A 27868-nucleotide genomic window follows, 5' to 3' on the forward strand; every position below is an offset into this window, starting at 1 on the left:
AATATTTGATTGTTTAATTATTTTAATACTGGTCATTGACATGTCTAAAGTCGCAATAAAACCGCTCTGTTCTCGAATTTAACTTAAGTTTTACAATTCAATTGTATAATAGTCTTTACCTTACTGTGAAGAAATTGAAAGAGTGTATTTGTTTGAGTACAATAATAAGGTACAAAACATATTATGACAATGTATATCATTGTGTATTTTTTCAACAAGTTAAAATATATTTAATTAAATTTAGTTAAATCTTACATTTTTTCTATTTTTCTGTTATTAAATTTATTAGGATTTTTTTTTTTTAGAAGTATGGATACTGTTAAAGAAGAAGTTGTTATTTCTGGAATCGGAGGAATTTTTCCACAATGTGCGAATGCTGAAGAGTTAAAAACATTATTGTTTAGTAAAACTAATGGCGTGACTTTAAATACAGAGAAGTGGTCTTGTGGTACAAATAACAAATTACATCGTTTAATTTAGAATCGATTAATTTTTAATCTTATTTTATAGCTAAATTTGGTGCAGCAAGTTCAACAGGTAAAGTAAAAAACAGTCTAGAATTTGATGGTACGTTTTTCAAATCACACCCATTGCTTTCTGATGCTACGGATCCTTTACTAAGGTTGACATATGAAAGAGCAATTGAAGCCATTATAGATGCAGGTTTAAATCCAAGCGATCTACGGGGAACAAATACTGGAGTGTTTACTGGAATTTTCATTAGTGAATACGAAAGAAGTTTAATAGAAGGTTCTCAATATTCAGGTTTATTCTTAATGGGAACATCGAAAGCAATGCAATCAAATCGAATATCATACATTTTGGATGTAGTAGGTAAATATCTAATTCTATTTTGATTTTCGCTTACTTTTATAAATAATTAATTTTTATAATATTTTCGCCTAACTAAAGTTAATGGGTCGCAGCACATTATGGACGTGGGATAGTTGGGACAAGTATAGATGATATCTGACAATGATTAAAATTAGTGATGGGAAATATCGAATAGAAACTATCGAACTATTCGATAGTCATTCAAAAAATATTCGAATAGTAAAAATATTCGATAGTTACACAATATATTCGAATAGTTTTAAAAACTATTCGAATAGTTTTTAAACTATTCGAAAATGCTCATTACTAATTTTTACTATTATTAATTGTATAATAATTTGTTTATAAGTATTCGTTAATTATCTTCTTATTATAATTAAGTATACTTAATAAAAATTTTAGGTAAAACTAATCGAATAGTTTTTAAAACTATTCGATAGTCTATTCGAATAGTTTATGCCAAAAATAAACTATTCGGTTGTATAAAAACTATTCGAAAATGCTAATCACTAATTAAAATCACTATTATAAGAAATGCTTTGATGCAAATCTGTAGTTAGTATTTAATTCTAACAAATTGGTTCATGATTACAAAAGCAACATCAACTCTTATTTCCTTAATTATATCCTGATTAGTAGTTCTTAGATTTAAAAGTATAAGATATGAATAAATATCTTTNTCAATATAAGTAAATGCCACACTATTTCCTTTCATAGAAAACGAACTCCTATTTTTTATCAATATACCATGAATGGCTCTCCTCTTGAACGTGTCACTACCGTTAAAGATTTAGGGTTCCATCTTTCTCAATCTTTGTCCTTTGAGCAGCATTTAAATATCACAGTTGGTAAAGCCTTGAAAGTTCTAGGTTTCTTAAAGCGTAATACTAGTCTTTTTACGTCCCATGCCTGTCTACGCTCTCTTTATTTCACTCTTGTCCGGTCTATTCTGGAGTATGGAATAGTTGTTTGGCACCCATATCTGGCCAAAGACCAACTACGCTTGGAAAGAGTGCAAAACCGATTCCTATCCTACGCCGCTTTTTTATTTAATACTGAACACCCACCTCATGATTATTCGTCCGTTAGATCATCCCTAAACATTCCTACCCTATCTTCTCGCCGATTAGATGCCGATATTTCATTTATCACCTCACTTCTTAGTGGTTCAGTCGATGCTCCTGAACTTTTATCTTCCATTTCTTTCCGAGTACCTGTACATTATAATAGATATCACTCTCTTTACCTTGTTCCCTCTCACAGTACTAATTACTCCAATAATCATCCTTTGCATAGAATGCTCCGTGTACTTAATAACTCTTAGTAATAATTATTAGATCTATATCTGCTATTATGCAAACATATATTGTTCATTTTCTTAATTTATATTGTGCTCTAACATGTAATGTTTATAATCTTATATATATTTGTTGTTGTAAATACTATCATTAACCTTTAATTTATTGTATATATTGAAATGCCGTTGGCGTAAAATAAATAAATAAATATATATTATAGCAATTAAATATAGTATGAAATTGATATTTAATAATTTTGTATTTGAAACCCAACCTGTGGGCAGGTAAAGGATCAGATTATCATAAAATTTAAATCAAATAAAAAGGAAATTACTTAAGGCTTCAATATAAAAAAAAATTATTTTGGTTTGTTCATTTTTCAATTAATTATGGTAATTTTTAGAAAAAAAAAAATGTCGAAATTTACTGATTTTAAAAATCGCAATTTTTTGGAGGATTTCGCTCATGTGCAATGTCTTTAACTAGATACGATTTATGATCTTTTGACGTATCATTGAAATAAATCGGCCCAGTGAGAGCTGAAAAAAAGTGGCGATAAACATAAAAAAAAAACAGCATAGTAAAATTAATACCTTCTCCTCAGCTTTGCATCGAATCTAAAATTATTAGTATAAGCATCTATAATATAATGTAATGTAGCAGACAAAAAAGAATATGTTTTAAAAATTAAAAAGAGTTTTATTATAATATGATTAACATTAATATTTTATTAACTCAAAATCACTCAAATTTTCAATTTTTTTATAAACAATAATTTATAGGGCCAAGTTTTACACTTGTGAGTGGATGGTCAAGTGGAGCAATTGGTTTGACGATGGCAAAAAATTTAATTGAAGGTGGATTTATTGATTCTGCAATTGTTGGTGTTTCAAATTTAGTTTTGCAATCAGAACTGCAATTACAATATAAAGGATTAAATAAACTAACACAAACTGGCGCAACAAAATCATTTAGCGCGAATGGTAAACAATAATATGACTTTTTAATGTTATTTATATTACTATTAAATTGACAAAAAATTCATCGCAATGAGGCGAGGCACAAAGGGAAATGGCATAGTTGGAACAAGTATAGATCATATCTGACAGTGATTAACACTATTATGAAAAACGCATTGATACGAATCTGTTAAATTTCACAATGATTTTTATAATATATTTGTAATTTCACAATTACATTTTTATTTTTTATTTCACTAAAATTTTAAAGGCTTGTTAAATTATTTGTTTTATTGTGCAATATGAATGGCAAATGTCTGTAATTGTTTAGCCTTTACTTTCTGCTAAACAATCAATTACTTATTTTAAGGGAACATGAAGTACAAGAAACTCATTTAATACTTTTACTATTATGTTTTTCTTTATCATTTTGGCAATAAAAACAAATTTGGCATGTCAGCTGATAATTCTAACAAAAATCTTTTTAAGTTATTTCTAAAATATCGGGATTAAAATTATGATCAACGTTGAAAAAGTGACTTTTTAAACAAATTTTGCAATTTTGCGCTTAAAACCAAATAACTCAAAAAAAATTTAGTTGGAACATTTATTTTTTAAAAATCATTGATTTGGTATTACTTTAAAGAACAGAGATGTTTCGGAACATTTTCAAAAATTAAAATTAACGTATATTTTTTGATAAAATTTTTAATTTTTATCTTAGATGGTCAACTTATCATAGTGCAAAAATCGTTGAGAAACTTGTTTTATTAATATTGTAGCACACTGCAATAGATTTAATTTGATATAGATTAAAATGGACCCGATATTCTAGAACATTTTCAAAAGTTGTTTAAATTTTTTATTGATACACTTGCATGTAAAATTGGTCTCTATTATACACTTCTTGTACTTATTTTTTGGATTTTCTTTGTAAGCATATCAAAAATAAGATTATTGTCTCTTTTATACTTCTCTAAAATTTAGCTAAAATCAGTACTTTTTAAAAAAAGTTATAGCTGTTTTAAAATACAGAATAAATTTTTTAAAAATCTCATTTTTTACGAAAGCGAAATTTTGAGATATTTTTTTTTAAATTTTGGCACTGACAGATTCAATTAGATGGGCCGGCCTGAAGTAATGCCTCACGGCAGTTCCAGGGCGGCCCACAATAATGCCAGTCGTGAAAAAAAAAAGAACCCGTATTAAATACGGATTCTTTTGACACATGGTTAAAAAAAATCGGTCCATTGAGATCTGAGAATTTTCACGGACAGACACCAAAAAACACATCATGGTGAAATTAATATCTTTTTAGCTTTACATCGAAACTAAAACAAAATTATATAGAAAAATAACTTCATCATTAATTTGTATTGTAATCGAATATATTTTTATAGCCGATGGCTATAATAGATCAGAAGCAGTAGTTGTTTTGTACTTACAAAAAGCATCTAATGCAAAACGATCTTACGGGACATTGCTTAATATTAAATCAACTTTCGTTGGTGATCATAATGGTTTTATTGTTGAACGTTCAATTGAAACTTTGAGAACAACTATAGTAGAAGCATACAAAGAAGTAAATGTTGATCCTACTAGTATTGAGTATATTGAAGCCAATGGATCAGGAGTTAAGGTATGAAAATACTGCTGAGTAATTAAAAAAATTTAATACAATTAGTATAAAAAAAAAAACACTTAACAAATACTGAAAATAATTTTTATTGTTTTATTTTAAGTACATGTTTTTATCAATTTATCAATCATAAAGTATATTTTGTGTTCATGTCTATACCTTATAAGGGTGTAAAAACTTCTAAAAGTTATTGGTTACCAAAGTCAAGAATTGTGTATAGTGTTTCATTTATCATGTTGGAGGTGAAATGGTGGACCGACGTGTGTGGCACACAATAAGTTTAAGACCTTTTTGTTAATAGCCGTAGGTGGCGTCGAGCCGTTTATTTAAATGACGTGTAACAGAATAATTACAACAAAAAAAGAAGATCGTGACAGAACGATGTTTAATTGAAAAACAAAGGCAAAAAAAAAAAAACTAAGACAAAATATATTAACTTCTATCCTGCGAGAAAAAGTTAGTTGTTCGTAAAACGGACGACGAAACTCTTAAATTGGTGTCCGAGGGTGACTGTCTGCTCGACGTATTATTGCGGCGGATATTCGACGCTAGGCATTTATTGGACTTTACACCACGACGATAACGCGTGTGTGTAACGGTCCGGTTTACAGTGGAGCGGTGGCTGAGAAGGAGCTGACACGACCGCGGGATGTTAAACGTGTGACAACGCCGTGGCCGTGTCAATCATAAGCCACTTAATTAAAAAAATATAATAATTTTGATAATTTTTTCATTTGTTTCTTTTAGTTATATGTTTCTCTCAATTTTTCAATAATAATTTTTTTTTTTATGTTCATCCGTTATACCTTATAAGGGTGCCAAATTTTTTTTTTTTAATTATGTTTCAAATTAACTTTGTCAAATGGTTACATATACATCTAACTAGTTTATTTATTAGATAATAACATAATTAAGAAAATAATTGTTTGATAACAACTTTCAGACGAGTATTTCGGAAGTTTTTAATATGTCCTCAGCTAATTTTATATGTATATATTTTATATTTTATATATATTTTAAAAGGAATTTTATAATGTGTGTTTTTATGTAAATATAATTTTTTGTCAGAAGTTAACAGTATAATGCAGCATTATACTGTTAAATAAGCATTATTAGTGCTTATTTAAAATAAAGTGTATTCTCCCGTTTCAACCCGTGTTACCTTTAAAAATTATTTAAATGTTCATCATCTAAGGAAGAGTTACACTAAAAAATTAATTTTTGGTGTATTATTACAACAACATGTTTGTAGGATGAAGACCATATGGAATTAAAAGTATTAGATGAAATATTCTGTACTAATCAACGAAAAACGCCACTAAAAATAGGATCAGTGAAAAGTAATATTGGCAATACCGAAGAAGTAGGATTGTTTTCATCAATTGTTAAGGCTATTATTATATTTGAAAGTGGTTCTATACCTCCTAATATAAATTATTCAGAACCATATCCAGATGTTATTTCAATGAAAAAGGGAAAGATGCAGGTAGTATTATTCACGATGAATATAATTAATATTGTTAAATTGATATACAGAGTGTTCAGTAAGTCAGGAAACGGGTTTCTATTGTTCTCATTGTTTGTAACAATGAGAACAATAGAAACCTGTTTCCTGACTTCTGAACACCCTGTATGTATTGATTAATTGTTATTTTTATGAATAATATTAATGTTACTATTATGGTTAGGTAAACTTCCTGTTAATACAGTAGAATTCCGATAATCCGGCACGTTCGGGACCGGCTCCGTTTATCGGGCGGTGCCCTTTCCTTTTAGTGTAGGCTTTGCTATAAGAACAATTACTTTAATAATTAAACTAAAAATACAGTATGCAAATACAAAAAAGTTTGTTCTACTGTTGGATGCCGGATTATCGGACTTCTACTGTACTTAATTATAACTCGTCATTTAATATTTAAAAACCAAATTAATTGAAATTCCTTTCGTATACTTACTGTGATTTTTTAAGAATACAGGTCAGTTATTACAAACAAGGAGAACAGTAGAAACCAGTTTACTTACTTATTAAACATTCTATATACAAATATCTTGATTTAAAAAATAATATCATGAAATTTTCAACTAAATATTTTGTTTTAACATAAAGGTAGTAACGGATCCAATGCCATTCACTGGAGATATGATAGGAATAACTGCATTTGGGATTTTAAATAATTTTACACATGTTATACTGAAGAAACATAATAATATCAATCAATTGAATATGGATAAAAATGATTTACCCTCATTGATAATCGCTTCAGGGAGAAATGAAGTAAATGTGACTGGGGTATTGAACAAGGTAATACAACAATAATGTCATTTTACAAGAAAACAATTTTGGAAGCTTTGACATTTTATATTTTAGACTATATTGTAATGAAAATTTCAGTTTTTAGAATTGTAAGTTAATTATACAGAGTTACACTAAATAAGAAAATAGGTCATCTGTTACATGTCAACTCAGCATAATTACTATTAATGAACAATTAAAAAGATTTTATTTTTTCGATAAATAATAATTTTTTTTTTTTTTGTAAATCAAACAAAAAATAATTTTGTTTGATGAATTATGAAAAGATTATTAAAGAGTTTCAACAATAAAAAATGTTAAGAATGTTATACATTTAAAAAAAATATGTTGAATTGACTTTTTACAAGAGAGCCTTTTCTTAAAACTGTTTTATGTATTTTTTATAGCAATCTAGTAGCTCAAATATTGAGTTTTTAATGGCCAAATTTATGCTTTATGGATTTTAAATATTTCATTTTTACATTATGAATTTCATGTAATTTACTGTTTAGGGTAGTTCATAAGGTTTGTCTATATTTCAAAACAAACCAAATCACAAAATAGTACAAACACAAAGTATAGTGTACTTTATTTAAGTAGCGGACCTTTTTTTTAGTACATATGGAATGGAAATATGAATGCTTGTGGCAATATTCCTATGTATTAATTGTAGGTTTACCGCTATTAAAATATGCGATGAATCATATTGTAAATTTTTATATTGTATTTTCTAATTGTTACAAACAAACTTGATTTTATTTTATTTTATTTTTAGATTTTAAGTAATGAAAATAAAGAATATATTTCATTAACACGCGATATTTTTTCTAAAAATATGAGTGCTCATTTCTATCGTGGTTTTACGATATTATCTCAATCAAAGTCTAATCAAAATATCAACATTAAGGTAAAATTTTTTGAAGCATATATATAAGTTAAAAAATTGAATTATAAATTTTTAAATTTAAGAACGTAACGCTGCAAAAACGCCCCATTTGGTTTGTCTTTTCTGGTATGGGTTCACAATGGCTAGGAATGGGCGCTGATCTAATGAATCTGCCTATTTTTGCCGAATCCATTCGAAAATCTCACGCAGTATTGCAGTTAAAAGGAATTGATCTTATAAATATTATAACTTCTGAGGAGACGACTATATTTGACAACATACTAAATTCCTTCGTGGGAATTGCAGCTATACAAGTATGATAATTCCATTACTTTTTAAAAAATCCATATTGATTTGGATATATCAGATAGCTTTGGTTGACATCTTAAATGCGTTAGAGGTCGTGCCAAATGGTATTATAGGCCACTCAGCTGGAGAACTGGGATGCGCTTACGCTGATGGTTGTTTAACTGCCGAAGAAATGATATATGCTGCGTATGCTCGCGGCCTTGCATCTATTGAAACAGATTTAATTCCTGGCATGATGGCTGCCATTGGTAATGGCGTGAAACTTTAAAAATATAGTGAAATTTGATATAATTTTTTATTGATATTTAGGACTTGGTTATATGGATATAAAAAATAGAGTCCCTTCAGATATTGATATAGCATGTCATAATAATTCGACTAATTGTACAATATCTGGTCCAACTAAGAGTGTTAATAAATTTGTAGATAGTTTAAAGGCGGAAGGTATTTTTGCTAAAGCTATTAACGTCGCCAATATAGCTTATCATAGCAGATACATAAAACCTGCATTTCCAGCTCTTTTGAAATATCTTAAAGAAGTATGGCGAGTCTGCCCACTTCAATATTTTATTCATTTATACTCTAGTTTATTCAATTTTTAGGTAATTAAAGAACCAAAACAAAGATCTTCGAAATGGATTAGCAGTTCAGTTCCGGAATCTCAATGGGAATCTGAATTAGCTAAAACATCTTCGGCAGAGTATCTCACAAATAATTTATTGAGTAGTGTTTTGTTTGAAGAAGCTACTCGACATATTCCTAAAAACGCCGTTGTTATTGAAATCGCTCCGCGTGGCTTATTACAAGCGATTTTGAAACGATCATTAAATAAATCAGTGAAAAATATATCACTTACAAAAAATGTAAAAGGCGAGTCGATCAATATTCTTTTCGAGGCAATTGGAGAGTGAGATTTATAAATTATTAAACTAATATTATTTTTATTAATACGTATAACATTTATTACATTTTCAAAATTTCAAGTTTCTGTGTAATTATTCATAGCTAATAAAAGCGAAAATGTAATTCACATAATAGTTAATATCTAGCCTAATTTTATTTCAATATTTTTATTAAGTTAATAATTTTATGATTTCGAAATTTTTATACGATTCTTAAAAATCTTAAGTCATAAACAAGTAATATCATTGTGATGAATTCAAATAATTAATTTGAAGCAACCCTTAAATTTAACCCAATGAACCGTCTATATCCTCACATATAGTTAGTCTTTTATATCAGTATTGTAAACTATTTATATAAAAAATAATTTTTTGATTGGTAAAGCACTCAAAATAATAGTGTGTAAACACTATTTGGCGATAATACACATGATATAAATTTATTATTTACAATCTATAGAGAAGAAGCTTGTTATATTATAACTATCTTAATTTAATTTAATTTGGTAACTTAACGAATAATTAATTTGATTTTAGTAAACTTTTAAAATATCAATCGTTAATAAATATATGCTATATATATATCATTAATTTTTCTATTTAAATTTTATTATTGAACCAAAACTATTTTACATGAGGTGTGACTTAAAAAAATATCGGTTTGGTTCAAATTTTACATTTTTTTTTAGAGATTTTTATAGTCCGAAAATTCTAAAAATGACACGTCAGAAATCATTTAGAAATATTTATATAATTATGAATTTTATAACCATTAAATAATTTTTAGAATGTATACACATGATATAAATCCGAATATTAATGCACTTTATCCTTCAGTCAAGTACCCAGTCAATCGAGGAACACCTTTCCTTCATGATTTACCATTATGGGATTATTCAGTATCATGGACCATTTATTCAAAATTGTTATTAAACGAGGTTTGAATAATAATATAATAGAATTGTATTTTTAAAGGTTTTAATTATATGAATAATTTAATTACGTTGAATTTTTATTTAAAATGTATTTATTTAAAAATTGTAGACAGTATACCGTGAAGGAAGTTTTCCGCTTTCTCTCAACATAAATCAAAAACTAATTCCATATAAAATCAATGGACATAATATTTTACCATTATCATATCTTTTGGTATGCATTTAATAAAATAGTTAATAAATTTTATGAAAACTAATTTTAAGAACATTGTTCTTTATTTTACAGAATATTATATGGACGAAGTTTGTTGAGTTCCAAAAAAATTCAGTGACAAAGCCGATTGTATTTAACAATATCAAAGTCCATAAAAATATTGCAGCACAATACAATAGTAAAATTTAATTGTTATTATGTTGTGATTTTATTCATTTATCAAATATTAAAGCTGCAAATATTTTATAGGTTCTTCAGATATATATTATATGATACAAAATACAGGATATTTTGAGTTCAATCATAATGACGCAATTTTATTGAGTGGATATATAAACTTTTTTGATTCAAGTTTTCGAAAAACAACTTCATTATCTTTTTCAAACTTAAACTTAATCGAGAACACAATGGAATTATTCCTCACGAAAAATGAGTTGTATACATTTCTTGAGCAAAAAGGTTACAACTTAGGCAAAAACTTCAAGACAATAGACAATGTTAAATTATGTAAAAACTTTATCCTTGCTGACATAAAATGGAAAAATGATTGGTTCTACTTTTTGGATGCGTTATTAAAAATAAAAATTCTAGAAAACTTAGATATTTCTCATGCAGAAATAGAAGAATCCATTCATGAAATTATTTTTTACCCTGAAAAATTTAAAAATTGTGAAAAAAAAAGTAAGGATAAAGAAACAAAGCAAATAGTTTTCCTAATTAATTAAAACTCTTAAATTTATCAGATATAAATGTTTTTTACAATACATTAACGAAAGAAGTTATGTGTAATGGTGTTTTGGTATCCAATATTACGAATAAAAAATTAAAAGGTTTCGACCCAATACCATGTATGATAAAATTAGAAACAAAAAGATTTGATAAAAATAGTAACTTGATTGTTAAGGTAACAAAAGACTACAATTAATACTAAAATTGGATTTTTCATTTGTGAACTAAAAAATTTTACTAGAACTTTTGACATAGGATTTGAATAATTTTATTGATGACTGCATTTACAAGGTTCATGACGAATACCAGAAAGATTCTATTCGAATTCCAGTATCTAAGTAAAATTATTATAACCAGAGCTTGGTACTTGATGCATTTATAAAATTCATTTGAACCACTTCTGAGACATTCAAATAACTCGTGAAAAATTATTATGTGTATACAGGGTGATTTTTTTATCATAACCCATTCAATTACTTACAATGAACTTAAAAGTAATAATAATTTAAACATTTTTTTTTTTTTTTTGTTATCTTTCGTTACACATTATTCTTGAATTATTAACTATGTAATACTTTTTAAGTTCATCCCTTATGCCTGGTAAGGGTGTCAACTTTGTTTTTTTAAATGGGAACAAATATTTTGAATTTAATAAAATGTTTGAGTTTTTAATTAAATAGTAAATGGTATTTGAATTTTTATTATAACTTTATTTGTTTATTAGATATAAACATTTAAAGTTTCAAATTTTTGAGTTAATATACATGTATAATATACAAGGGATTATAAATACAGGTAGCTAATTGGTTTTATATGACATCGATATTAGCAGGTACACAGCATTTTTATTATCAATGGTAGTAAGGTACATTGTTGTGAGTTTATAAATACACTAATTCAGCGTTTCCCAAAGTGTGGGTCGCAGAAAAATTCACATGAGTCGCGGCAAAAATTGTAAAAACCAAAAAAAATGGTCTGTTTCATTTTAATTTCATTCCTACAAGCAGTTCTGAACGTTTCTGAATCGAACAGAGTTTGCGCATTTATATTTAAGGACCGTCCGAACATAAATGTGCAATTAAATGTATCCGATACCACTATTGCCGTGTGAAAGCGCGCTTACTATTGTCCACACAGCTGTTTGCGCATGTTTGCTTATGATTTCGTCATTCAGTATAGTGATAGTCAGATAATGCTTTCTCCGGTACATGCTCGCAAACTCACGTATGTCAAAAGAAGCTGATACGTTTTAATTTTTTTTTATTTTATTTGGGAATAGTTATTATTATTAATAGCAACTTCACATCGGTAAGTACAAGAAATACTTTTTCTTATAAATCATCAATAATCAAATTCTTTTTATTAAAGTATCCACCATTTTTTAAAATGGATAAATGGTTAATCAAGAAAACCAGAAATTTAAATGATAATGATCAACCAAGTACAAGCAAATCTGAACATTATGACGTGGAGTTACTTCGCCTGAAGCTCCTAAAGCAGAAATACAGCGCCGAAGTAACAAGCGTAAAGCTAATTGGACTCGCAAATATTTACGCTTTGGGTTCATTGCCGGCGGCAGTCAAAATAATTTACCGCTATGTATTATCTGCAATGAGCAACTTTCAAATGAAAGTATGAAACCGTCAAAATTAAAACGACATTTAAACACACTTCATTCTGAGTATTCTGATAAGCCAATTAACTTTTTTACTGGTAAGAAAAATGAATTGATGCTGCTCAAAAAAAAAATTGAAAAATGCACTCTTTTCTCACTAGTAAATGAAAACCTCACTTTGACATCTTTTGAAATTTCCAAATTAATAGCTGAGTCTGGGTATCCTAATAAGGTTGGAGAAAAATTAATACTTCCCGCTTTAAAAATTGTCGTAAATATCTTATGCGGAATAAAGGAAAAAAGTTTGACTTCAGCGATCCCATTATCAAATAATACAGTTAAATGGAGAATTGGTGATTGCGCGAAACATTTAGAAGAAGAACTAGTTGCTAAAGTAAAAAAAAGTAATTTTTTTTCCTCGCAAATATATGAAAGCACAGATATTGAGGATAATGTAAATCTAATGTGTTTTATCAGATATATTGACGAAGACACCATACAAGACGATTTTTTGTTTTGTAAAAGGCGCCGACAAGAACGATCTCAGATGAGATTTTTAAAGCGACAAATGATTTTGTCACTAGTCACGGTATTGATTGGATGAAGTGTGTTGGTCTAAGTAGCAATGGAGCACGTGCAATGGCAGGTTGTCATAAAGGTTTGTTTAAACAAATTCAAGAATTAGCAGTTAATTGTGTATGGGTGCACTGTAGTATCCATAAATAAGCTTTGGTGATAAAACGCTTGCCTTTAAATTCAAACATGACTTTGGAAGAATGTGTCAAAGTTTGTAAACTACATAAAATCTCGTCCATTAAATAGCAGACTTTTTATCGAATTATGCGAGGAAATGGGGAGTGATCATAAACACCTCTTTTTATATTGTAATTCACGATGGCTTTCAAAAGGAAACGTTTTAAAACGTCTGTTTGAGCTAAATGATGAAGTCTTGGTATTCTGAATGAACATCCACCATCTAAAAAAGATGCTATTTTTCCATTTAAGGATAGATTGCACGATTTCGAATGGTTAATAATAGTAGCTTATTTTTGTGACATATTTGCTACATTCAATAAATTGAATTTAAATTTGCAAGGCTTTGGTTTAAATAATTTCAAAGTATCGGGAAAGGTCACTGCAATAATTAAAAAATTATTCTGTGGAAACAACGACTTTCAAAAGAAAATTTTAAATCTTTTAAAACATTACATAAATTTATTGAAAACCATTTAAACTGCGATGAAGAAGTTTTACCACTTGAAACACTATCAGTTTCAATTCAAGAACATCTTTCGATGCTAATAAATAGTTTTAAAGACTACTTTCCGGATATTACCTCAAATAATATGTGGATTAAAGATCATCTTTCTGTTAAAATTGAAAAGAATGAAATGCTTAATCTTAGTTAACAAGAAGTTGATAATTTAATTGAAATTTCATGCGACACCGATCTTAAAAAAGTGTTTGAAACTGCACTACTAATTAATTTTTGGTTGCGCTGTCAAAAAGGGTATCCAAGAATAAGCGAAAAAGCTATACAATTCTTAATGCCTTTTTTCTCCACTTATACGTGTGCTGCGTTCTCAATCTTGGTGTACTTATAAAATAAGTACTGGAACAGATTGGATGTCGAATCGAATTTGGGAATAAATTTAACATCATTTCATCCTAATTTGAAATTATTATGTGATGACAAATAACATCATCATTCGCACTAAGGCCAAAATGTGTAAAATAAAGTTTAGTTAATTTACTTAAGTTTTACATGAATATAATGGATATTTTTTTAATTTGTTTTTGTTATATAATTATTTTGCAATTTTTGTGTATGAAAGAAACAGACAAATAACATGATTTTTATTAAAAAATAAAATTTGTTTTGTAAATAAATGTTTTTTTTCATAAGGTGGGTCGCGAAAATTTTTTAAATTTCGTACCGGGCCGCGGTCAAAAAAATTTGGGAAACGCTGGACTAACTGACAATACAGAAAATATATCTAATGATAGTCATAATTGATAATAAACAATCTGTGACTGTGACAGCAATATCATCAAAATCTAATTTGCTATCTGTATTTATAATCTCTTATGTATTATACATGTATATTAACTCAAAAATTTGAAATTTTAAATGTTTATATCTAATAAACAAATGAAGTTATAATAAAAATTCAAATGCCATTTACTATGGAATTAAAAATCCAAACATTTTATTAAATTAAAAATATGTATTCCCATTTAAAAAAACAAAGTTGATACCCAAGGCATAAGGGATGAACATAAAAAGTTTTAAATAGTTAATAATTCAAGAATAATGTGTAACTAAAGATAACAAAAAAAAAAAAAATGTTTAAATTATATATATTCTGCAAGTAATTGAGTGGGTTATGATAAAAAAAAATCACTCTGTATATAGCAGTATAAGAATATGTTTTGTTCTTGTGGAAAGCGATCCTTTCCCTAAAAAAAACTAAATTAATAGTTAATCATTTATCATTGATGTACTCAGGATGACTAAAATAAACTTTACAAGTGCATAAAGTTCGGAGCTCTGATTATAATTAAATAAAAAATTACATTACTAATAGTTGTACAATTTTAGTAGAAATGGTTTGACAATAAAGTATTTGGGTCTCAATCACAAAAGCACTGTTATAGATGATAGCATCGAGGTAAGATAAAAATATTTTTTGTAAAGAAGCGTGGTCTTCTTTCAAAAATTAGCGGTTTATCATAATAATTCACTATTTAATTACATAGAGAATATAAATTTGGTAAAAACGCTAATATTTTTTAATATCCTTATATAATAAATTGTACACAGATATTACACAAATCGTTAGTTGCAGAAACATTTGTTCATCATATTCTTTTATTATTATTATTTTTTTTTTTTAACTGGTTAAGTATAGACTTTAATGATAACATAAAGTATAAATAACTTTTTTATAGATCAAAAAAAAAATTTTTTTTTTAATTATCAGAAATAAAAACAAAAAAATTAAAGTAGCCATTTTATAAAGCACATTATAAGAAAAATTTGTAGCATTTCTTATTTATATACTATAATTAAATATTTAGAGCATTTCAACAAAATTTGAATTTTTTCGTGTTCATACCACAAATATTGATCTAAGTTAATCAAAGATAGATAGAAGTAATACTATGTACAAACGTAAATACGTATGGAATTTATTTCTATGAAAATTTTGGTCACTTAAATAAACATCGACAATTTCATTGAATAAAATTGATATATAATTTAACATTAAAACTAATTGTTTTTTACAACATGTGTAATCGGTAAAAATTGCATTTGTTTGATTACTAATTAAACGTCTCTATTGCGATTTTTATTGTATATTATTATCGTAATAATAATATAATTAATATTTTAGTACGATAACACGTGAGCCATATTAGATTTACATAGTAACATAATTAATAATGGATTTTATGAACCTTAAAAAAAACCGGTGTTTGGTAGGGTTTCGGTACTTTAAAACAAATAATTGAAGATTCCGGTTAGGTTCTCAGTTCAAAACATTGATTAAACGAGGAAAAAAAAGAAGAAAACTTAACTAGGATAATTAGTATGATTTATATATTATTAACTTCAGTGCGAAGCTGAGAAGGTATTGGTTTTACTATGATGTTTTTTTTTTGTGCCTGTTACCACTTTTTCTCAGCTCTCATCGAACCAATTTCTTTCAACAATACGTCAAAAGATCACAAATCGTATCTAGTCTAAGACATTTAACATTTCAAAAAAAATTGACCTCTGGACTTGTCTTCGTGGTGAAAGTAGACATCAAAATTAATAAAAAATTACAATTTTTGTAAAATAATTTTTTTTTATATTTTTAACTTAATAATGCTCTAACTTTTTAAAAAAAGGAACATATCAATATAATTTTTTTTTATATAGATGCTTGATGTCTTTACTTATCATTTGGTATATTTTTTTTGTAAATCTGACCCTTTATCTGCCCACAGGGGGGGATTTAAAATGACAACTTTTTCAACTTAACTTTTGAAAATGTTTCGGAAAGTCTGACACTTTTATAAATATCTTAAATTAATGCTAATGTAATATACTTTAATTTAAAAAAAAAAAAATTTGACGTCTAGACTTATCTTCACGTCGAAAATGGCTACCAAATGCTATTTTCGTGTTAAAATTCTCGATTTTATTTTTTATATTATATTTAACTTTGTAATGCTATAACTTATTGAAAAGTGAATGGATCAACACAATTTTTTTATGAGAAATAATATATATATCCCTTTTTCATTCGACGTACTTTATCTTAATCAGGATATTAATAAGGAACTAGCAGATCATGTAGCTTTTGGAATAATCCACCAATTTTTTAAAATTAAACACTATCTAAAGATTTGCATCGAAGCGTTTTTTTTTATAGTCTTTTTAATCACTGTCAGATATCATAATACTTGATTGAACTATGCCACGTCACCACTGTGCCATGACCCCCCTGTGCTGGGTTTTTTTTTACTTAAAACTGCCATAACTTTCTTAAAAATGAACAAATCAGTATAATATTTTTTGATTATAGATGGTTGATATATTTACCTATCAATTGGTGTATTTTTTTATAAATCTGACCCTTTACCTAACAACAGGGGGGGATTTAAAATTACAACTTTTTCAACTTAACTTTTGAAAGTGTTCCAGAAAGTCTGACATTTTTATATATATCTTAAATTAAAGCTAATGTAATGTTTTTTATTATGGAAAAAAATTATTAAATTTTTTTTAAATATCTTATTGAATAAAATTATTTTTTTATTAACTGATAGTTAATTCAATATACTCATAATAGTATGAGTATAATATAATAACATTTTAAGATAACATGTCTAGAAAAACAACGAACTTTAATGATTACATTTGTAATACATAAATATCAATAAATATGTTTATACAATACTTAAACATTGTATTTTATGTGTAAATCATACAAAACTGTAAAAAGGATGAACTTGGTCCCGTCGAATACTCGGGCATCACCAAAAATGGAAAAGCTGTGATGGGAATTCTTTCCTGTATAAAATCGAAAAATGAGATGATCTACGAAGATATATTGACGTGGCCTGTACCAGAAACGTGGTCATTAGAAAATGCAGTTACTGTTCCTCTGGCATACTCAATGGTAAGCATTATTTTTTTAACCAACAAATATAGTTAGTTTAAGTTGTTATTCATCAAAAACTATTAGAATATTACTTAATCGAAATAATAATTTAATGACAACTTAATGAAAAAAGGAATCATCAGATTAACATCCAAATATTGAACATTATGTATGAATTAAACATTTGTTTTATTGATAAAACACAATTAGACTAATAAAATAATTTTAGAAAAACAATGACGGATCTTATAATAGGAATATAATATTACAAATATTGAGAAGAGACATAAATCCTTTTATTCAATTACATTGCTATAACACTAAAATTAAAAAAAAAAAATTATCAGTTTTGCATTTTTCTATTTCCCTAACTTAACATGTTACAAAGGGTGGTGGCCCTCTTTCACGTGTTAAGAAATCAAAGGTGATTTTTAGCTAGGTCAATGATGGACAGGACGGATTGTACCAGAGACCAGACATCATCAATGAAAATATTACAAGAAAGATCTCGTTGGCACCCTGGGGATCGAACACGGGACCTTGCGCGCAGAAACAGAAAATTTAAACACTATCCAGGCCGACCCCTTGATATCAATGTGTTAAAAAATAAAAATTATTTTATGAGATATTATTTATAAATTACTTAATGGCATAAATCCTGAACAAAACTTAAGCGGATTGTACCATTTCGGATGTACGTGGGGACAATAAGCGAGAGGAAATAAAATAGTTAAAAACGGAGAAGGGCTAAGGAATAAAGTGTTTGATACCAGCCGGACAACTTTTGCGAGGGAGAATGATTGATATAAAGTAAGATAAGGTACTTGGAATTTTGGAATATTAACTGGTAGAAGTAGATAATTAGTAGAAGTATTGAAGAGGAGAAAAGTAAATATTTGTTGTGTGCAGGAAATAAAGTGGAAGGAAGAAAAAGCAAGGGAAATATGTGAGGGTTATTAAATAATATACTCAGGTAAGTCTAATACAAAGAATGGTGTAGGGATAGTAATCGATGAGGAGATAAAACGTAAAGTAGTAGAAGTAGCTAGAAAAAGTCACAGAATTATAGTCGTAAAATTAATTTTCGACGGAAAAGTGTTGAATGTAATAAGTGTCTATGCACCACAAGTAGGATGTGATGATATAGACAAAAAAGTGTTTTGGAGAGAGATGGATGAGATGATTTAAGGAGTGCCCGGAAATGAGGATGTGTTGATAGGTGAAGATATGAATGGACATGTAGGTAATGAGAGGAGAGGATATGAAAGAGTACATGGAGGGTATGGTTTTAGTGCGAAGAATGAAGCTGGAGAATGAATCCTGGATTTCGCAGTATTATATGATCTTGCTGTGGTTAATTCTTATTTTAGAAAGAGGGAAGAACATTATATAACTTATAAGAGTGGGAGGAATAGATCACAGATCGATTATTTTATGTGGAAGAGGAAGAGCGTAAAGCGAGTAAAAGATTGTAAAGTTATACCAGGCGAAAGTGTAACTATACAACATAGACTGATGGTTATGGAGTTGTGGTGAAATGAGAAGAGAATATACAAAAACAGAAAGAACACAGGAGAAAAATTGAGGATCCGGTGATGGAAATGGAAAGTGGAAAATTAAAAAGAATTTTTAAAGATGGTAAATGAGAGGGTGATGTGGTATGTCAAGGGAGATTAAAATGATGTGAAGAATATGTTTTCTAGTTGTGTAAAGAATACATTTTTACAGATTGTTGGTGAGAGTAGGAGTAGAATGCCAAGAAATAAGGAAACCTGGTGGTGGAATGAGAACGTTCACAAAATCATAGAAAGTAAGAAAAAGCAATTCAAAATATGGCAGAAGAGCAAAAAGAGAGAAGATTAGATGGAGTATAAACGCTTATGCAAAGAAACCAAGTGTGCAGTAAAACAAAGTTTAAGAGTTGTATAATAGGCTAGGAACAAAAGAAGATGAAAAAAGTCTATAGACTTGCAAACGTAAAAGAAAAAAGGTATAAAGATTATCATTATGTAAGGTATATAAAAAGTATTGAAAAAAGGGTGCTATCGAGTGATGTTAATGCGAAAAAAAGATGGAAAGAGTATTAGAAAATTTACTGAATGAGGAATATCGAAGAGATACATTAGAGCATCGTGGGACTGGTAGATTTAAATAGCGAGAAAGAGGTATGAGAGGCTGTGGCATCAATGAAAAAGAATAAAGTAGTAGGAGTAAATGAAGTACCAGTATAATTATGGAATATATTAGGCGATGTTGACATTTGGTGATTAAATTATTTTTTAACTAAAATCTTATTAGAAGGGAAAATCCCAAATGAATAAAGGAATAGTATTGTGGTGCCGATATTTAAAGGTAAAGGACACATACAGGAGTGTAGAAATTATAGAGGCATAAAGCTATGTACCATAGTATGAAAATTTCGGAAAGGTAATAAATAAAGTAATAAGAAATGATACGTCGGTATCTAAAAACCAGTTTAGATTGAAGTCTGATAAGTCAACAATAGAGCAATTATTTTGTGCGAGGCAATTAATTGAAAAATTTAGGAATAAGAAGAAAAAGCTGTGTATGCAATTTATAGATTTGAAGAAAGCGTATGATAGATAGTATCGAAAGAGGTTAAAAAAGAAACAACACCCGGACCATAAGTGGATTAAAAAAAAAATAAACAATAAGTAAACCAAATAATATTAATTGAAATAATATACACTATGATGAAACAAAGTGGATCGTCGAATAAAACAAATATATATATATAAATACTAAAATATAGTGTTGTTGTAGACTATAATATGCCGATACCTTGTAAATAAAACAAAATATGTTTTGTTTGATGTAACCAGTAATGGACATACTTTACCTTAAAACTAGGGAGAATTTATTAAAGGTAAAAAAAATAAGATACACGTAAATATTGAAGATATTCACGCAATAAAAAGATTTTTGTTGATTAAGAATATTAAGGGAATTTTATTAAATTATGACAATTAAGTTAATAGTGAACAAAACCCGAAGGCAAAAACCACTTTGAAAATGAAGGGATAAGAGAGAAAAAAAACAATTATTGAGACAAAAAAAAAATTTAATGTAAAATATCATACTATATTTAATTACTGTAATAAATATTTATTCATATATATTACACTTATTAATCATAAAACTTGTAATTAGAATAGAAATAAGGTAATAGGAGATCATGTTGCTTTTGGAATAATCCACAATTTTTTTTAAATTAAACAGATTTAAACAGATTAAACAGATTAAATTCTACAGATTTGCATCGAAGATTTTTTTATGATAGCAATATTAATCACTGTTACATTAAATCAATACTGGACCCAACTATGCCCGTCCCCACTGTGCTTGATTTATTTTAAATTTGTTATTAATAAGTTTCATTATTAAAAGTGTTATTTAAATCTTTGTTTATTATAGTTATGCTATTTTAGCTATAATTTTTATTTTCAATTTTAGGCGTATTATTTATTCAATATCTTAGGGAAACATGAAAAACTAAACCCATCGGTTTTAATAACGTCCGGTATGCATCCAATAGGACAAGCAGCTATTTCAATTTGCTTATACCAGAGCTACAATGTGTTTGTTGTCGTGGAAAATGAAAAGCAAGCTAAAATAATTTCAGAACAAAATCCATCTGTAAGATTTTCTTTTGCCAATTAATAGCCATGTAAAGTAATTTGTTTATTTGCTCAAAGTTACCAAGATCCAACATTATTATAAATGATGACAACACGTTCGATATAAAAATGAAGATGCTTTTTAAAACTGAAATAAATTATGTATTAAACTTTTTAGACAAGACTGGACTTGATACTTCAGCAAATATAATAGCAAATAATGGAAAGATTTATAATTTTTCATTTAATGTTGCACAAAAAAACGAAAATATAGGTAATGAATTGAATTAATTTTAAGTGAAATTATGATACATAAATAATATAAATTATCATTATATAGGGTCAAGGGTATTTATAAATAATGTATCTATGCATAATTTAAATAACCATAAGTTATTAGTGGAAATTGATAAAAATAAATGTATTATACGTGATTTGATAATAAATGGACTTCATCAGGGTGTTATTAAGCCATTAAAAAATTTTATACTAGAAAGTCCTTCAAATACTTTGTCTTACAAAAAAGTATTTAATACAATAAGGTTTGATTATTTGATTAATCGCACAACAATATCATTCAAAAATATTTACAAAAGTAAAAATTACTTTAAAATTTAGAAATTTGTATTTAACATCCGAAAAATTGATTCTTCCAATTAATGATAACATTATGAAGTCAGGATATGTCGAATTGCAAGCAGATGAGTGTTATAAATGCCTTCCTAATCAAGTATATGTGATCATTGGTATTAAAACATACATAAGTTATCTAATTGATTGAAAATTTAAATTAAAAATTAATGTTTAATAGGAAATAAAAATGGATGGCTCGAAATAACAGAATGGCTTGTTCAAAGAGGAGCTCAAAAAATCAATATAGTGATTAATAAAATGATTTTGTCATCAATGGAATGTAGAAAGTAAGTAGGATTGATTTTAAATTATCTTGATTAATAGTTAACATCATTAAAATTTAGGTTTAATCAATTACTTTCTAAGAATATTTCAATTAAAATTGAAACTGATTTGTTTACAAAACCAGAGGAAGAAATTTACAAATGGTTTAACCACTTAACGGAATCTAATAATCTTGGAGGTTTATTTTTAGTTGAACAAGTAAACAATTAAGTTTATAACGAATGTATTCTCGTTTAATAAAATTAGTGTGCTTTAAGTAGAATAACACTTTTTAGGATAGCTATGATAACGTCAAAAAATTTAGTCAAGTCTTTGAAAATTTGAGTAAAAAGTCAGATCTTACTCCCTTTATTTGTATAGCATGTAAATGTGAAAACTTATGCGCTGATCTCAAATCAAAGGGATTAAATGTATTAAACATAAATTGGAATACTTTAAATATTAAAAACAACCGTTTCAAATTAATGATGTTGTTGGATTCACTTTTAATCAAACCTGACGAGTTAAACTCATGTACCTATGAACTCACAGTGGATAATGCAAAAAGTAAAATCATTTGTTATTTTAATTAGTTGATAAAACATAACTATATAAATATAAAAATAAAATCCTAAAAAGCTTTGGCGGTAACGCATTGTTCCTCGGCGCGTAAGTTTGTAAATGCGTGGGTTTTCCCACCCTCTGTCACAAGCAAAATGTTTTGGAAGTACGCTGAACATCTTATTATATAATAAAACATTGAAAAATTAGACAATGCTGGAAAAATTACTTAACTACATACGATTTAAATTTTTTTTTTTTAATGAAAGAGCTTTCATTTTGAAAACGTTATTTTTGGAATATTTTTCGCGAAGATGAGAAAAAAATTTTACCAAACCGTGAGCGTTTAAAAATGTTATTAAAAATGTTTATTGCCGCCAGCGTTTTTTCATATAAAATCTGAAATTTTTACTAGACCCGCCCAAAGATATTTCAAATGTACCCTGAACATTTTGTTAAAATCTGTTCATTATTGGCCGAATTATGAATTTTTTTTTTTAAATCTTCGCGCATAGTTTTTAGTAGTAATAATGTTTTTATCATTATAGTATGCCTTATCATACCAACAGTTTTTACATTACATGTTAAAGAAAATTTGTATTGATGTATTAGATTCTAATACAAATTTAAATGTGTGGTGTTTTATTTGAAATTCTATATTAAAGTATTCATTTCAACCTATTACCTTAACTTCATAACACAATTTTATTAATATTAATGATACCAAAGATTGCAAGTGGGCTTTTTTTGGCATGCAACAACAACGTGGTTTGCCACTTGCATAACGGCTAGCTATGGTAGCAAGGGTTGCCATCGCCTAGGTGAGGTGTCACATCTATCAAATTTGATTACCGGACCATAAGTGGAATTTAATTTTAAGTTAATTAAAAGTGTAATTTAAGTTTATATATTGTTATATGTATAAATTATTACAATACCTCGTGGTTTATTAACCACAACTATGATCATTGAAGTTGTATGTGGTTGATATGTAAAACATACTGTAGCCCGTGTCTAGATTAAGGAACTGGGATAAAATACACGCGAGTACTTAAGTTACTCACACGATAAAATACATATTTTATAAGGGGCTTTTCTTCTTGATTGTCGAATAAACTTACTGGTGTGAATTCAGTAGACTCATGGATACTATGATTAAGTACCCACTCAATATATGTTAAATAACGGGGCCATTCTGTATGGTATTGGTGACAATATGTACTAAATAAACGTCCCAATTCGCGTATAACTCTTTCAGACTGATTAGACTATGGATGATATACACTTGTATGTGTAGGTGGAATGCCAAGTTCAGATAGCCGGGTTTGTCACAGACGGCTACTGAACTGTTTACCGTGATCAGAGACTATTTTTTTTAGTTTCCCGTGAGAGGGTATGTAGTCTTTAATAATTTGATTAAGGGTAGCTGACGTAGTGGCCCTTTTTAGCGGGTATAACCGAACAAATCCTGAGAAATTCTCCAAAACCACAAAAATATACTGTACTCCATTCCAGCCAATTGGATGTGGTCCATACAAATCAACTAGAACTTTGTCCAACATATTATTAGACAGGATATGTTGCATAAATCCCTCAACTCGTTGATTAGAAGGTTTAGCTCTTTGACAAATATCACAAGACGATAACAGCTTTCGGACTATTCTATCCATATCGGTGAATATACAAAAATCTTTAAGAACACCTACACATTTCTTTGTGCTAACATGACCATATAATTCATGAAATTTAATGACCACATCATCAATTAAATTATTGGGTAAACAGATTCACTTGATTTGGACCTTCGACGGAATAAAATGTTGTTAAAGAACATATAATAATCAGATAATACTGAAACGTGGGACGACGTAGATAATTTTGTTATGACTATACTCAATTTTGGATCAGACCATTGGTGTACATCAACATTTTTAAATATTTCAATAACGTCAGTTGAAAGTTTTGGGGGCGCTTCGACTTTTAAACTCCTCAACTACTTCATCACGATCAACAGAGCTACGAGAGAGAGCATCGATTACATTTTGAGTACCAGGACAATGAACAATATGTAAATCATACTCTTGTAATAATAAAGTCCAACGCGTTAGTCGAGCGTTTCGCAACCGACATTTAAAGAGAAAAACAAGAGCCTGATGGTCTGTGATCACATTCACACGATGTCCCAATAAAAATACACGAAATTTTGTACAAGCAAACACAATAGACAACAGTTCCATTTCAATAATAGAGTAATTCTTTTCCGCAGCATTAAGTACATGGCTCGCAAATGCAATTGTGTTATGTTGACTGTTACTATCCAATTGAAATAGTTCAACGCCAAGCCCAAGCTTAGACGCGTCAGTCTAAATGTAGAAATCAGAATTAAAGTTTGGATGTACAAGGATGATATCCGAAAAAGAATTTTTTACACGTTCGAATTGATCATGATGTTCTTTAGTAAATTTGAACAAAGGTAAAGACAATAATTCAATCAAAGGACTGATCAGCGACGCATGATGGTTTAAAAACTTGCGATAAAAATGACAAAACCAATAAACGATTGTAATTATTTCTTGTTACGTGGTGATGGGTATTTTTGTACAGCTTCCAATAACTGATATCCATAACAAGACCACGCGGGGTAACTATATGTTCAAGGAACTTAATTTAACTTTTAAAAAAATTACACTTAGAAAATTTTAATGTCATGCCCGACTTAAAAATATTTTGGAACAGATCAGACAGACATTTAATATGGTCATCAAATGACACTGTACACACAAGAACATCGTCTACATAAGCTTGAACATCATTATCATGTCCTGCGTAAGAATCAAATGTGTAACATGTAAGTGACGCTTCTAAAACTTACCAAATGCAGTGTTAGAAATATTAAGACCAAAAGAAACAAGGCAAAAAAGTAAGTATAGCCATTGTATACAAAAGATACATATTTTTGGACGGACGAGTGTAATCCAACCTGCTAATAACCGGACGAAAAATCAATCGATGAGAAATATTGTTTACCAAAGACACGAGCCAAAATCTCATCCAAAGGCGGAGACAAATCACGCATAGGAACTATAATAGAATGTTAAACAAATACAATGTTGTATGAAATTATGATAAAAATACCTTAAAAATTAAAAGTAAAACTCAGTAATAAATCGTTATTATAGTTAAATCATTCATTGAGAAAAAACTAAATACAGGTTTATTTACTATTATAATTTTTATAAATTCCCTATATAAAAATGCTAACTTGTATAACATCATTCTATTAAATTTAGATTCTTATCAAAAAACTAATCATTTATTAACATATGATGAGTTACAATTATCAACAATCAATATTGGAAACGAAGTTGATTTTATTGAAGTACAGACTAGAAGTCCGAAATACTCACACGTTAAAGGAAATTCTGCTATATTTTTCATTCCTGGATTTAAATCAAAATATAGCGAAAAATTTTACAATCTTCTTATGTATCCTACTTTTGAAGCTCGTTTTCCAGAAAGTATTGAATCAATAAACCATCTAGCTCAATCCCTTGTTAAGGTAAAGCAAAATTTATGTTTCCACTTTGAATACATTAATCATTCTATTATTTAATTCAGAAATTAAAGCAAATTACGAATAAGAATTTTGTATCATTGATTGGCGAATCTTGGGGAGGAATAGTTGCACTAAAAATGGCACAAATTTTAGAATCCGAAGAAATTATTGTTTCTGTATCATTGCTGTATGGAGATCCATATAACATCATTGAAAGGGCAAAAGAAGTAATGAATAATTATAAAGAAAGACAATTAAAAACAAATAATACTTCAGTACTAAACAAAGTAACTAAAATTAATTATTAACTTTGAATGAATATAATTATTCTTCTTTTTCCTTTCCTTAATGCCAACTACTCGGAGTCGGCGAATGAATATAATTATTATTTATTAAAATTATTCTTCTTAAGAATTTATTACAATTGGTATACGTTTTATTTTTGTTATTACACATTAATTAATTAAGAATTTTTTTTATTGTTTCAGACTAATATATCTTTCGACTTACAAAAATCTCAGATCTATGAATTATTGAGTAATAAAAAAAACCCAAAAGAAATGGAAAATATTAATATTGTGCTTTCTATATTTAAAGCAATAATCGATTCTGAACCTTTAAAACATAAAGTTTTAGCACGAATACAAATATTTGTACATGAAATTACAAGTGATGTACTATCTGCTTTAAATGACGTACGTATAATACATGTAATATACTTCAAGTATAATTTATTTTTATTTTTAACGTATATTTTATATCGATTGTAGTACATTTTTTCTTCACCATTCTTGTATGAAGTAAAAAAATCAGATTCCAATAAGAAACATTGTTTAGATGATATATTCCGTAAAATTAATGATAATGTGGCTTTTTACTATGGAGATGGAGATCAATTGTCACTCCAAGAAAAATATAATAATATAAATTTTAAATTTGAAGCTCTTAAATTACTTGCATGAACAAACTAATGGAAATTTTTTTTTCAAAAAGTAGATTAACAATACGAAAATATAGTACAAATTATTTTCTTGTTTAAATGTTTTTTATTATGAATAAAATATCATAGCCAACAATTTTTGTTACTTAGTTTAACTAATTAATTAATTGTTTTAATTAAAATAAAGTAAATATTTATTTTTTAATTTACGATTTTTTAATGAAAACATATTCACGAGCATGTCCGGATTAAAAGAAGACTTTGACACACAGGCTTGCAGTAATAAAGACCTATAAATAAAAAATTGTAGCACAGTAGGGACCGCAGCACAGTATTGAAGTGGCATAGTTGGGACAAGTATAGATGATATCTGACAGTGATTAAAATCACTATCATAAGTCGAGGGGATTATCTATTAATGTGGTGTTTTCTTGAGATATTGTATTAATATTTTCATACTGTGGGGTTGAAAGGTTATTATTTGACTGTGTTATGTTCGTGTTAAAA

General features: G+C 28.0%; 1 protein-coding gene and 1 long non-coding RNA gene across 4 annotated transcripts in view; one reads left to right on the plus strand and one right to left on the minus strand.

The window, feature by feature from the left end:
• LOC126896066 (fatty acid synthase-like) lies at nucleotides 1-27489 on the plus strand. Of its 3 annotated transcripts, none has more exons than XM_050668512.1 (31): nucleotides 3-169; nucleotides 306-448; nucleotides 511-834; nucleotides 2915-3115; nucleotides 4492-4730; nucleotides 5983-6216; nucleotides 6838-7032; nucleotides 7799-7930; nucleotides 7993-8223; nucleotides 8277-8466; nucleotides 8528-8757; nucleotides 8821-9125; nucleotides 9908-10058; nucleotides 10165-10269; nucleotides 10342-10447; nucleotides 10519-10950; nucleotides 11013-11173; nucleotides 11254-11336; nucleotides 15216-15285; nucleotides 17611-17787; nucleotides 21244-21426; nucleotides 21486-21681; nucleotides 21748-21949; nucleotides 22026-22153; nucleotides 22219-22327; nucleotides 22385-22523; nucleotides 22601-22871; nucleotides 26156-26424; nucleotides 26484-26708; nucleotides 26910-27116; nucleotides 27192-27489. In XM_050668512.1, the coding sequence occupies exons 2-31, from the start codon at nucleotides 310-312 to the stop codon at nucleotides 27381-27383; spliced, it is 5826 nt and encodes a 1941-aa protein (XP_050524469.1). In that variant the 5' UTR covers nucleotides 3-169; nucleotides 306-309; the 3' UTR covers nucleotides 27384-27489. The 3 variants fall into 3 exon arrangements, with proteins under 3 accessions (XP_050524471.1, XP_050524469.1, XP_050524470.1); XM_050668513.1 differs by having other exon boundaries at nucleotides 15219-15285; XM_050668514.1 differs by lacking the exons at nucleotides 26156-26424; nucleotides 26484-26708; nucleotides 27192-27489 and having other exon boundaries at nucleotides 1-169; nucleotides 26910-26987.
• Nucleotides 2916-27868, minus strand: part of LOC126896072 (uncharacterized) — a 35530-nt gene continuing 10577 nt past the window's right edge. The window contains exon 4 of the long non-coding RNA XR_007701768.1: nucleotides 2916-3045. This is a non-coding gene — a long non-coding RNA (uncharacterized LOC126896072). The remainder of the gene's footprint in view (nucleotides 3046-27868) is intronic.

Source organism: Daktulosphaira vitifoliae, unplaced genomic scaffold, assembly GCF_025091365.1.
Source record: "Daktulosphaira vitifoliae isolate Bord-2020 unplaced genomic scaffold, ASM2509136v1 Scaffold_1, whole genome shotgun sequence".
NCBI classification, from domain to species: Eukaryota; Metazoa; Arthropoda; class Insecta; order Hemiptera; family Phylloxeridae; genus Daktulosphaira; species Daktulosphaira vitifoliae.

What these genes read in the sequence shown, in the direction of transcription:
- LOC126896066 (XM_050668512.1), top strand. Translation starts at nt 310, where the DNA reads ATGGATACTGTTAAAGAAGAAGTTGTTATTTCTGGAATCGGAGGAATT. An exon ending in CTTTTCGAGGCAATTGGAGA is followed by an intron (nt 9,126 to 9,907) that starts GTGAGATTTATA and finishes AATAATTTTTAG; the next exon opens with AATGTATACACATGATATAA. An exon ending in TATTGCAGCACAATACAATA is followed by an intron (nt 10,448 to 10,518) that starts GTAAAATTTAAT and finishes AATATTTTATAG; the next exon opens with GTTCTTCAGATATATATTAT.